Source organism: Zingiber officinale, chromosome 4A (genome assembly GCF_018446385.1).
Source record: "Zingiber officinale cultivar Zhangliang chromosome 4A, Zo_v1.1, whole genome shotgun sequence".
Classification (NCBI taxonomy): domain Eukaryota; kingdom Viridiplantae; phylum Streptophyta; class Magnoliopsida; order Zingiberales; family Zingiberaceae; genus Zingiber; species Zingiber officinale.
Window position 1 is genome coordinate 158,610,461 of NC_055992.1, and position 12,962 is coordinate 158,623,422.

Genomic DNA, 12,962 nt, shown 5'->3' on the forward strand with positions numbered 1-12,962 from the left:
ATGCTATTTGTTGTGCATTTAGCATACAATGAATAAACAATCTTCAACAAGACAACTAGCCACTTTTAGCAGAAGAAGAATATGCAATTGAAAATTTTGATTCATCCACAAATTGAACACAGCACCAAAAAAGAACTTGGTAAGTAGCACAGGTTGCAGACTAACAGGAGACAACAGTGCAACATCCTCTATTCTTTCATTTCACTCCGAATGCAAAGGATAACTTAGGTCGAGACTTGTTCTTGCCTAATAGCTTCATCTGATTTGCCTTTTCTTCTTCCTCCTCCATCTTCTTTCTCCGCATTGCTTCTTCCTTTTCTCTCTGTATTCGCTCCAGCTCGAGATACCGCTCCAGCTCTTTTTGCTGCTGCTCCAAAGCTTCTCTCCTTTGAGACTCCTCCACTTTTCTTTGGTTTTCCTCGAGCATCTTCTCCAACTCCTCCCTCTCCCTTCGCTCTCGTTCCTGCAAAGCCAATGGAGTAAACCACTTTGAACAATGAAGCAAATCAAGTAGTCCATTTTTTGCATTTCCAATCAATATTTAAATAATTATCTATCATTAACAAAACATATTTTGAAAAAAAAATAATTGTGACCAAGAAATAAGAATCTGGACTAGCAAAACTAAATAATTAGTCAAACAAATGATCAAAAAAAGTAAAGCATGGATTATTGTTTGATGCGGATATCTTAAAGAGTATGCTTACTGCTTTCTCTCTTGCCTCAACAAGAGCTTCTTCCTTTTCTTTCTCAAGTTGAGCAGCAACCTCAACAAGCAACTTTTTATGGCCTTCTTCAATTCGTCTTTGTATTTCCTGTTTAATCTCCTCAGAATTTAGAGACTCCTCGACCTTCTTATTGATAGCTTCCTCAATCCGCATAGCAGTTTCTTCTCCTATAAGGTTCAATTCTGCTTCCTTTTGTCGCCTGTTGGTGGAATTAGGATGTTAACAAGAGAACCATTCTTCACATACAAAATGTTGAGTTGGAGATATTCTCCTAAACAGGATGAACAGCCTTGAACTAGATCACCAAACAGCATGATAAGCTAGATTAATCATGACTTTCAAGCCTTCTTTTTCATCCTTATTATTCATTAAATACAAGATTATGTTTTTTAGGCATACCTCTAAAGAATCCAGATCCAAACAAATGAATTATCAAACTGGTGAACAGTAGATAAAGCAGGCACCAATTGCATCATCAAATATAACAAGTGGAACTATACCAGTAGCTTCCTTCAGAATAGCCTGTGGAAGAAAATGTCAAGCAACCTGTACAGGTTTAAAACTAATCACTTAAACACAACAATTTCTCCATCATTAATACACAGCCGCCACACTATAGAAGTTCTCATTTTTACAATGCGGAAAGGCAGTGACAGTGCAATTTGCCATGTTTTTTATTACTTAGAAATGGAAGGAAAATTATCGGTGCTTATCAAAATCCAATGAGCAAACACAAAGCAAAAGCAACTGACTACAATGTTTTTAAACCGGGACCCTCACTTGGCTGCTCAAGGCATTAGTAATAGCTCCCCTGGTCCAGGTCGCCATGAGGAGGTTTGACGAATTCTCGACAAGTTGAGTGATGCATGATTGATATAGGGCTCCAAATCACTGAATTTGACACCAGTTCATGGTTGACTTAATCAAACTGGCCAGTCCAGTCCCTTTGAAGAACACTAGCTGATAGAAAAGTAACTTCATATATTCAGGAAATCAATGGAACTTTAGTTCTCAACTGCTTTGAAGGAATGATTGTCAAAGCAGTCGATACAAATGACTTTTCAAGGGTAATGTCAGTTGAAACTATGCTATATCCATCTTTCTTATTTACAGGTAATGTCAGTTGAAACTTCAAACACATGCTTCGCGAATTAACTTGACCATTGGTTCCGGCTCGCCCTCGTGAAAAATGCACAGAAGAGCAGTATTGCAACTAAACTGAAGGCTCAAGATCCTCTCTAAAGTAGAGGAGGATAAACTCTTACCGTTTCTTCTCCTCTTCCAGTCTTTGCCTTTCATGCAAATCAAGACTAGGGCTTTCAGACTTGTGTATAGGTGAATTCAATATGCTCCTGCTCCTCTGCCTTTTGTGTCTTCTTGGTAGGGGAGATCGACTAGCTCTTCTCTGAGGGCTCGGGGAGCGACTCTTTCGCCATCTCGGAGAAGGAGAAGGAGAGCGACTTCTTCTGAAAAACAGAGAGGAGTTTCAGACAATTGCATGGATAATATTTGAAAATCATCAAAGAAAGGATCAAGCTTACATATTCCAGGATGCCAACAATTCACCCAACATGATACAAGCAATTAACTTAGCTATAGTTAGGGAAAACCATTATCCTCCAAATCCGACCTTAACCAGAAGGATATATAAAACCAGGCAAACGAGAGTTCATAGGGATTGAAGTAGATCACCTATACGAATAAGGGGATCGACTGCGTTCTCTTCTGCTCCTCCTCCTGCTGTATCGAGGAGATGGAGAGCGTCTTCTCCTATAAGGAGATCGAGATACCGTACGAGGCATCTTTTTAACACGCTATAATCAATCTGGCAAGAGAGGATCCAAGTTAGAATAAATAAACAATCATTTAGAGCGTCATCAATAAAAAAAAATATATCTTCACCGATCTTTCATCCAAGAACCGGAAGAAAAGACTTAATGGTAAAATCGAACGCAAATATTAGCTGTAAACTAGGAACAGAAAAGGTGAGTGTGAGGGAAAACAGAAGGGATTACCGCGGCCAAACGAGGCGATTGCTAGACGGGAAGCGATTTGGAGGCAGTAGACGAGGGAGGAAGATATAGCTGAAGCAGACGAGATTAGGGATTGGGAGGCGAATAAACGCACTAATACACCGAGAAGGCCTTGAACTGGGCTAAATTGGGTCGGCCCATTATAATTTATGTCGGCCCAATTTTGGCATTCACGGGAAGAATACAAATCATGCCGTAATTGGATTCGATTGAACTTTGATTCACAAAGATTTGAGATTCAAAGCTGACCCTACTGTTAGCTATAAGTTGACTCTATGTAATTAAATTTTTTTATATAACTCAATAATATATTGTGAGAAATACTTAAAATCATCTTTGCTACAATAATAAAGATTTGAAATTCTATTGATGAAACAGAAAATTTTAATTACTTAGACTACGTTGGTGGGGTGTAATGTAATCTAATTTATAAAATAATTAAATTTGTAATATAATGTAATGTAATTTTGATTATATTACTACGTTTGATAATGTAATGTATGTAATATTTGATTACAAGGGTGATTACATTCTTTTGTTTGGTGTCTATTATTTTTTTATAAGGAATGTAATTCGTATTATTATAAAATGATAAAAATATCCTGGGACTTCTATTGACGATCGCCGCACCTTTGCCGGAGCTTGCAGTAACTAGCGGCCGCCGCCGTTGGCCTCCTCCGTCTCCACCGGTAATCGTCGGCCGTCGCCGGCAACCGGCGACGACGACCGGCGGCGGCAGATAGCGACCGGCGGTGGCCGATGGCGATGGGCGGCGACCAACGGCAGTGGGCGGCGACCGCGATGGATTAGGGGTATATTGATTAAATGGCGACCTCATAATGTAATCGAATTACATAGTATTTGTTTTGTAATCCAGATTACAAAACTTCACTACTTTTTGTAATCCAGATTATATTACATTACAAGTTTAAAATTAAATCAAATAAAATAATCAACCTTATAAGTAATCCTGATTACATTACAAGGTAAATTACATCCTACCAAATGTAACCTTAATGTTGTGGTAGTCTTTTTGTATATAGGATTCTTAAGGTTTAATGATGTTGTTGTCTTTTGTATATAATGGTACCAAAGATTTTTAATCACAACTTAAAGAGTTGCAACTAAGATTCGTAGGATCATTTTCATGTGAGGTGAGTGCTAAGCAAAAGAAAGATTAAGAAAAGAATTAAGATAGAACATGATATTTTACTTGGTTCGAAACCTTCAGCAACTTTTACTCTAAGACTCATACCCTTTGTACCTTTCCGATAGATAATCCACTAACAATCGTAAAATTAAAATAAAGAAAATGTAATAACCTACACTTTCTTAAACAATAAATAACTTAATTAAATAGTTACCCAACATGGAGATAGAGAAATGATTGAGCTCGGGTGTCGTTATTGGTCCGTCTGTAGTAGTTGAGCGTAGTAGTGTCGCAACACAATAGTAGTACGAAGTCAGAGTAGTCGGATGATTGAGAAATCACATAGAAAAGTTGTTGAGAAACTCCTAGCCAACCCCTCCTTTTAAACACGGTTGGAGGTGCCTCTAACAGTTTAGGTCGCCTCCAATAGTGCTTATATGATATGAAAACTTCGGTCTTTATCTGCTCTAAGGCACCTCTATCATCTATAAGGCACCTCCAATGCACTTCGAGGCACCTCTAGTCCGCTTCGAGGTGCCTCCCCGAAGAGAAACTTCATCTTTGAACTATATTCATGCGAGGGCGCCTCTAGCCTGCTCAAGGTGTTAGGACCAAAAGGAATTTAGATATCTCCATAATGATATGATATTGTCCACTTTGGGTTTGACCGCTCATGGTTTTTTTTGGACTCTATCCAAAAGACTTCATACCAATGGAGATATCTTTCCCATATAAATCTATGATCTTTCCCATGTATTTTTAATGTAGGACTTTGTTTACAATCTTGCAACCCAACAACCCCCCCCCCTCCCCTCTTAAACGAAGGATCACATGCTTCCCATGTCCGATCCTCGATCCACCAGGTCTTCCTACCCCTCGGTCCACTTGATCTACTAGGACTTCTTTGCCTAGCCGCAACTAGGACTACATGCCTAGTATCTAGTCCTCTTGATTCGGATATGGGAGCCCCTACTTCCTTTATTCTGTTAGTACCCCAAGATAGTTTTGATGTAATCAACCAAGTCAGGTTAGGTCCTGTTGATATTTAACCCCTGTGTCTAAGTGTGCAGGAACTTAAAAGCACATGAATTTGAGCGAAAGACACAACTAGCAAGAAGGATGACACGGGAGAGAGCCGACGGGCTCGGTGCGTCCGAGGGACGAGGTGGTGCGGAAGAGTATACTCGCAAACAAGAAGGAGGCACGTGACATTTTTGAAGGACGAGATGTTGGTGCAGGGTGCACCAGAATGGAACATAAGTTTTGATGTTATCAAAGGTTCAAGTTAAGTCTTGTTGTGATCTAACAAGTTGACCAAGTGTGCAGGTTGTTTACTCAACTGGGAAAGTCCTAGTTGGAGGCTAGGCAGGAAAGACTTAGCAGATCGTGGAAGTCAGGTGGAAAGACCAAGTGGGTCGAGAGGATTCGACACTTGGCGGAGAAGCTTGATAGGTTTGGAGGACCATAGATCGAGGGAAAGTCCTGGGTGGCCGATCCAATGCTAAGCGGTAAAGTCCAAACATGTCTGGAGGGTCATGTTTGGCAGGTAGGTTGAGGTAAGCAACTGAAGAAGCGACAGTGAGGTCGTGTTCCTGAAAGGAACAACCTAAGGTCACTGATCCAATTGAAGAATCCAGAAAGGTTTCTAAGTTGAGATCAAGACAGTTCTACTATCTAATACTACTCATGCATCAAATATAATATTATTGTGCTAATCTCTGTTTTGTAGGAATGTTCTGTATAACTTTGTTTTATAGGTCTGGCCTGATTGGTTGACCGAACAGGAGGATCGGTCGACCAAATAAGGCTAACTCGGATCATAGACAAGTTTAGACCAAAGCAGAGCAACATCTGATCAAGGCTTGATCGGTCGACCGAACCAATGATTGGTCGACCGAACCCTAATGATATGGTACCTATCAGATCAATCAGAAGCACATATGGAAGATTGGCTGATCAGTCAACCGAACCAGGGGATCGGTCGACCGAACGATCATCATATTAAAGGCGCATTAATGAAAAATCTCGACGAACGGGGAAAGCTCACCGATCGATTGAACCATTAAACATCATTAATGTCTGAGGATCGGATCTCAGCGAAGAAGGCAGGAAGAGGGTTCGGTTGACCGAACCCGAGGATCGGTCGACCGAACCCGAGGATCGGTCGACCGAACCCGAGGATCGATCGACTGAACGGTACCGGTTCTTATAAAAGTAGAGCTCAAGGTCTGAGGCTGAAACGAAGTTTTCTGTTCATCTCTATGGAAACTCTCTGTTCGTGCTACTGCTCTGCAACTCGTCTTCAAGCAAGCGTCTACTTTGTTCAAGTGTCGACTAAGCTTCATCTCCCATATAGTCAGTATACATTTACTTTAAAGCTTGCGTTGTACTTAAATTCACATAAGATAGTAAGTTGTTACTATCTTATATTCTTACATACTATACGCATTGCTTCTTTCCGAAGGTTTCGGAAAGAAGAATATTAGTGGATTGCCCAATGGTGCTATCAAGGATCGCAGGGTCTTGGAGGAGGAGTCGATGTAGGCTCCGAACCAAGTAACCACACGAGTTCTTTATTTTTCGTTACACTACTTCTATTTTTACAAGTAAAAGAAAAGTGTTTTTGATGAGCGATATTCACCCCCTCCTCTATCGCTTCATTACGATCCTACACAAGAAGCCGGAGCGGAAGACTGCTCGAAGGCCGGAAGTTGGGTTCGGGTGAGCCCTATTTTGGATGGCCGAGATCATCCAAATGAGCGGAGCCGGAGTAAAAGACCTGGACCAATGCGAGTGGAACTGGAGCAGAAGGCCAGGATAAAAAGTCAACAGAATGTTGACTTTATGAATCCGGGAGCCTGGAACCCTTTCGGGCGCCCAAAGCACGATTTTATCCGGAACGTGACGTGGTACGTTCCGTTTCGATAGGGATAAAAGTTTATCCTCCAGGCATCTGAAACCCTTCTAGGCGCCTGAAACCCTTCTAGGTGCCTCGACCAGGGCTATAAATACAACCCTGATCCCAGAAGCTTAAAGACAACAGTTGTAATTGATTTCTTTTCAGTCTTGTTTTGTAATTGAGTGCTTCAACTGTTGTAAGAGGTTTCTCTGCCTGAAAGAGACATTAGTGAGCTTTTCATCTTCCTTGGATTAACAACCTCTCCGGTTGTAACCAAGTAAACCTTTTGTGCCTCTTCCTTTCTTCATTTAGTTTCTTATTTTTTTTATACAAGTGTTGATTTTTATAAAACTATAAAGTATGAGGAAGATTCGTTTTCCATTGCAGGGCTATTGACCCCCCTTTAGTCGGCCGCCAAGGGTCTTACAAGTGGTATCAAAGCGGGTTCACTTCAGGAGCACTAACCGCCAAACGAAGCACATGAGATAGCCAGACTGAGCATCTACCCACCGAAGTTTGAGGGGGAATTCGTGAGCTGGAAGAAAAAGATGGAGGTATTCTTTAAGACAAATTTTTATTACTTTTAATAATGAAATTCAGTTTTGTAGCGTCTGAGGGTAAAGAATAATACCAATGGACGAAGAAGGAGCAAGCAGACTTTGTAGCAAACGGCAAAGCAGAGTTTCACCTGCTTAGCATTTTACCACCTCAAGAAGTCAACCGGATAGGAGCCTACAAGTCAGTCAAGGAGCTCTGGGAGAAATTCCTAGAACTACACGAAGGGACCTCGGAGGCAAAACTCACAAGATGGAATCTGCTCAGGAACCAAATCAGCAACATCAAGTTGGAAGAAGGAGAAACTGTTGCACACCTTCACTAAAGAATAAAGAAACTCATCACCGGACTCACGAATCTAGGGGAAAAGATAAGCAACCGAGATTCGCTAAGTTACTCGCTTAACACATTTCCTACGACTACTGAATGGACATCATTAGTAGATGCTTATTATATATCTAAGGATCTAGAATCAAGTACTTTAGAAGAAATGTTTTTAACTTTTGAAGTCCATGAAACAAGATATGCAGATATGAAGAAGAAGCCAAAACACAACATTACCTTAAAGGTAAAGATGGACGAATGAGATTCTAAATCTTCTCTCAATGACGATGAAACGACATTTATGGTAATTAGATTTAAAAAATTATTTAAATTTAAAAGATTTAATCAAATGCAGGGTGCAAACAGAAAAATAAAAGTAAGATGTTACCACTGCAATAAAGAAGGGCATGTGAAAGATAACTTCCCAAAATTGAAGAGCAAGGACAAGAACAAGGACAAGAAGAAGAACAAGAAGCCAACCCATACCAAGTATAGTCTAAAAGGGAAGTGGGATGAAACGTCGTCCGAATCAGAGATAGAAGCCCTCCCCGGACTTGCTCTAGTGGCAAGTCACCAAGAAGATGAAGATAAAGTAAGTTCGTCCGAAATAAGCATCGAGCATCAATGAAGGGGGAGCGACATCGGAAGAAAGTAACACTTCAGGGGGAGCTTTAGATTACGGGATTGACAAAATAAGTCAGGTACGGTCTCTTCCTCCTGATAAGTTATTTCAATTGGTAAAAATATTATCAAAAAATTACTGTAAGTTAGAAAAAGGAAATAAGGAATCAAAATCAACCTTAGCTGGTTCTTATCGATTAAAAGATTTCGACAAAGTAAAAAATAAAAATTAAAAATTAAAAATTAAAAAAGAAAATAGAAAATTTGAAAAATCATGCATGCTCACGTATTCAACATGTTAGAAAATACAATGTATTAAATTGATATTTTAAATACCATAAGGGTCAAATTAGGAAAATATCATAAAAATATATTCTTAAGAAATTTTTAATTAATCCTGTAAGAAGGAATCTATTTTGGGTTCAGATTGATTTTTTTAACCTAGGGCTTTTAGAGAGAAAATTAAATATTTAATTTCTTTAAAAGACTTTGTCTAGAAGTGGTTGTTGTTCCAATAACCAAGAAAGCCTAGTGTCTCGCCACTGCTTGGAAGTCAATTATTGAAATAAAATATTTAATTGACTAATTATGAAATATTTAATTAACTAATGCTTTAAACTGCTTGTTAAAATTTTTGTTAAGAATTATTCAGAACTTAATTTTTCCGATAAAGAAAATTTCTTCACTTATCTATAAAATTTATTTTCATTTTTAAGTAGAGTTTTTTTAAGCTTAAAACTCTCACATTTTTCATAACTTAAACCTTTTTTTTTAAAAAACGTCTTGATTTTATTCCTTAGACTTTGCATAGTTTATCCCATTTTAATGTGATCAAAGGGGGAGAACTGAAGATTAAGTCTAGGGGGAGAGTAATGTAACTTATTTAATTTTTTTTACACATTATTAATTTACCAATTTGATTATCATGTTATTAGTTGATTTTATTATTGCCCTAACTTAACTTGGGATTGTTCACATCAAAAAGGGGGAGATTGTTAGTACCTCAAGGTAGTTTGATGTGATCAACCAAGTCAAGTTAGATCTTGTTGGTATTTAACCCCTGTGTCTAAGTGTGCAAGAACTTAGGTGCACAGGAAGTCGAGCGAAAGACGCAACTAGCGAGAAGGATGACAGGGGAGAGAGCCGACGAACTCGGTGCATCCGAGAGATGAGGTGCTGTGGAAGAGTATGTTGGCAGACGAGAAGGAGGCACGCGATGTTTTTGAGGGACGAGAATCCAGAGCGGAAGACTGCTCGAAGGCTGGAAGTTGGGTTCGGGTGAGCTCTATTCCGGATGGCTGAGATCACCCAAGTGAGCAGAGCCGGAGCGGAAGACCCGGACTAATGCAAGCAGAATCGGAGTGGAAGGTCGAGACAAAAAGTCAACAAAATGTTGGCTTTCTAAATTCGGGCACCCGGAACCCTTCTGGGTGCCCAAAGCAGGATTTTATCCGGAATGCGACGTGGCGCATTTCGTTACGACGGAGATAAAAGTTTATCCCCCTAGGCGCCTGGAACCCTTCCAAGCACCCTGACCAGGATTATAAATATAATCCTGGTCCCAAAAGCTTAAAGACAACACTTGTAATTGATTTCTTTTCAATCTTATTCTGTAATTGAGTGCTTCAACTGCTGTAAGATGCTTCTTTGCCTGAAGGAGACATTAGTGACTTTTTCATCTTCCTTGGATTAACAACTTCCCCAGTTGTAACCATGTAAATCTTTTGTGCCTCTTCCTTTCTTTATTAGTCTCTTATTTCTTTTATGCAAATGTTGATTCTTATAAAGCTATAAAGTACGAGGTAGGTTCGTTTTCCTTTGCAGGGCTATTCACTTCCCTCTAGCCGACTGTCAAGGGTCCTACATATTTGTGGTTAATATTCTACTTACATGGCTCAATTAGACCATAACTATTGTGCACAATCGACGGTTAGACCTTCTGCCAATATGAGCTCTGATACCAATTGTTAGGACTAAAAGGAATTTAGATATCTCCACAATGACATGATATTGTCTACTTTGGGCTTAAGCCCTCATAATTTTATTTTTGGGCTCTAATTAGATCATGTCTTATCAAGACCAGTATCTAATCTTGATCTTAACCTAGACTTCTAAAATTGATCTAAGTTGAACTAGCACCTACAGCCCCACTGGGGCTCATCCTCACTGGATCTCTCTCCTCCAGTTGTTTACTTGACCTTACTTGTTAAACATCTGGTCCCCTAGACTGTTTGGACTTTCTTTTGTGTTGCTTAGTGTCTGATCAACCTGATCAACTAAAACTTTTCTACAACACCAAGTTAGCACAATAGATATAAAATATTAAAGTAAATCATTGTTAGTAGCTTTCAAGATTCGCTGGTCCAATGAACCATGTGAGGTCGATCGAAAACATTTGATCACACATGCTTGGAGTTTACTCTTCCAAGACTTATCGTTATCTAGGGTTACCTCCCCCTAGGATTTTCCACCGTCACTTAGCGTCACTCACTAGGGCTTAGCTTCACTCACTAAGATTTTGACTACCTGACTTCACTCACCAGGACTTTCATCACCTAACTTCACTCACTAGGGCCTAGCTTCACTTACTAGAGCTTGCATTGCCTGGTTTCACATACTAGGGCTTCCTCTTGCCTAACCTCTAGTTAGGACTAGTCACTTCGTAGACTTCTCACTTGCCTAACTTCTAGTTAGGACTTATCCTTGCAAGTCATCGAGTTCTTTATTCCAAACATCAAGTCATGTTTGGAACCACCCTTGATTAAATTGATCATACTTGGGTACATTGTCAAATATCGAAACCCTAGAGGCTGATTGCACCAATAAGATTGTGATTAAGTGATCCCTACTTAAGATTTTAACCATATTTTTTTTATAATCCAAATGTATGAACTTCTCCCAATTAATTCCGGAGATAGGCGATCTTCTCCTTAGTTTGCTTACTGGATAAATTTGAAGCACAATTGCCCCCCCTCGTGTGTCGATATGGTGCAACAACAAGACGTTTACTAGATTAACCAAGTGCTCATAGTTTGAATCCCAACTACCACGCACCATGGGTGCTTGATCTTCCGGACCTAAATTATCATAAAAAAAAAAGAATTGAAATTAGAAGAACACATTGTAAATAAAAGATGCACATCATGGGCACAAATGAAGTTTCCCAGAATTATGAAATTCACCCTAAAAGTCCATTACTTAAAGTTTTGCAACTACTCATAAGAGGGCAAAGGGCGAGATGATTTAACCATAATTTAATATCAATGACACCCTAGATTCGTAGCTTTTTATCGAACCTAGATAAATTTTTGAAATACCTAAATCATGTACTATAGTATTAAAATTATCAAAGTGTGTACCCACTTTCTGTTTTACCCTTGTCCTCAAATCAATTAGACTGTAAAAAATTCAGCCGACTGATTTTTTCTAGTTGAATTGATTTCTTTTTCGAAAAATCCAGCAATCGATTTTGACAAAAAATGGTTGATGGAACTAGAAAAACTAGACAAATACATAGGAACTTGTTTCATGCCATTCCAAGGTCTCTATGTCCATAAGTCGATTTTGGCCGAAATCAACTGATGGACCTAGAGACTTTGGAATAACATGAAATTAGTTCTTATGTATTCGTCTAATTCTCCTGATTGTAAAAATATTATTCAACATTAATTTGATCCAATATATTGAGATCAGTGATTTTTAGAACATGAATGTGTCTAAAAAATTAATTCATGTTTAAAAAATTATCGCTCTCAATATATTGGATCAAATTGATATTTGATAGTATTTTTATAATCAACATAACTAGACAAACATATAAGAACTGATTTTATGTCATTTCAAGATATCTAGGTCCATCAACCGATTTTAGCCGAAACCGATTGATGGATTTTTCGAATAGAAAGAAATCGATTCAACTGGAAATAAAATCAGTCGACTAATTTTTTTTCCAGTTGAATTGATTTAAAGATGAGGGTAAAATAGAAAATGGGTACGCGATTTAATAATTCTAAAATTAGAGTATATAATTTAGGTATTTTGGAAACTTATCTATTAGGTTAGGTAAAAAACTCCTAGATTAGCAAAGGAAGGACCCCAAGGCAAGCAAAGAATCCTACCTCTTTATCAAAGTTCGTTAAGTATTTGGAATGCCAAACAATCCACCATGTAGCCTTTGCTCTCAAACAAATTATTTTGCCCATGTTTATGAGATATTAAACATCAATATATATTAAACAAAAATTTAGATCATACTTCATTTAAATGATTGGTAAATTAGTTTCTAAATAGTTTATCACTTTTATCTATTTATTTGTATTTTCAAATACATATATTTTTACATTATGAAAGGGAGCTTTTGACACAACAATACAATTATTATCGTATAAGTTTATAATCATGAATTTGAGTTGTAAAATAGATTTTTATAATACGAGATAAGACTATATAAATAGATTCAATGCGATTTTATCCTATTCTAGAGCTCTAAATTATTATTTTTTCCAGATTTTCTATTGAATGAAATTTACCATGTTGATTGATAGATTTGATATTGTATTAAAATATCCCAGAAAGAAAAGGAACAAAGAAGAAGATAAGTGTGCCACAAGCTTTGAAGGTATTGGAAAGGCTTCAAATCTAGCAAAAAGAAA

At 38.3% G+C, this 12,962-nt stretch overlaps 1 protein-coding gene across 2 annotated transcripts; it reads right to left on the reverse strand.

The window, feature by feature from the left end:
• Window positions 1-63: 63 nt before the first annotated feature.
• Window positions 64-2,845, reverse strand: LOC121971899 (uncharacterized protein At1g10890-like). 2 transcript variants are annotated; one of them, XM_042523404.1, is made up of 5 exons: window positions 2,744-2,845; window positions 2,421-2,553; window positions 1,994-2,194; window positions 708-927; window positions 64-463 (listed from the first exon to the last, which is right to left on the reverse strand). In XM_042523404.1, the coding sequence occupies exons 2-5, from the start codon at window positions 2,528-2,530 to the stop codon at window positions 197-199; spliced, it is 798 nt and encodes a 265-aa protein (XP_042379338.1). In that variant the 5' UTR covers window positions 2,531-2,553; window positions 2,744-2,845; the 3' UTR covers window positions 64-196. The 2 variants fall into 2 exon arrangements, with proteins under 2 accessions (XP_042379338.1, XP_042379340.1); XM_042523406.1 differs by lacking the exon at window positions 2,744-2,845 and adding an exon at window positions 2,270-2,321 and having other exon boundaries at window positions 2,421-2,548.
• Window positions 2,846-12,962: the final 10,117 nt, after the last annotated feature.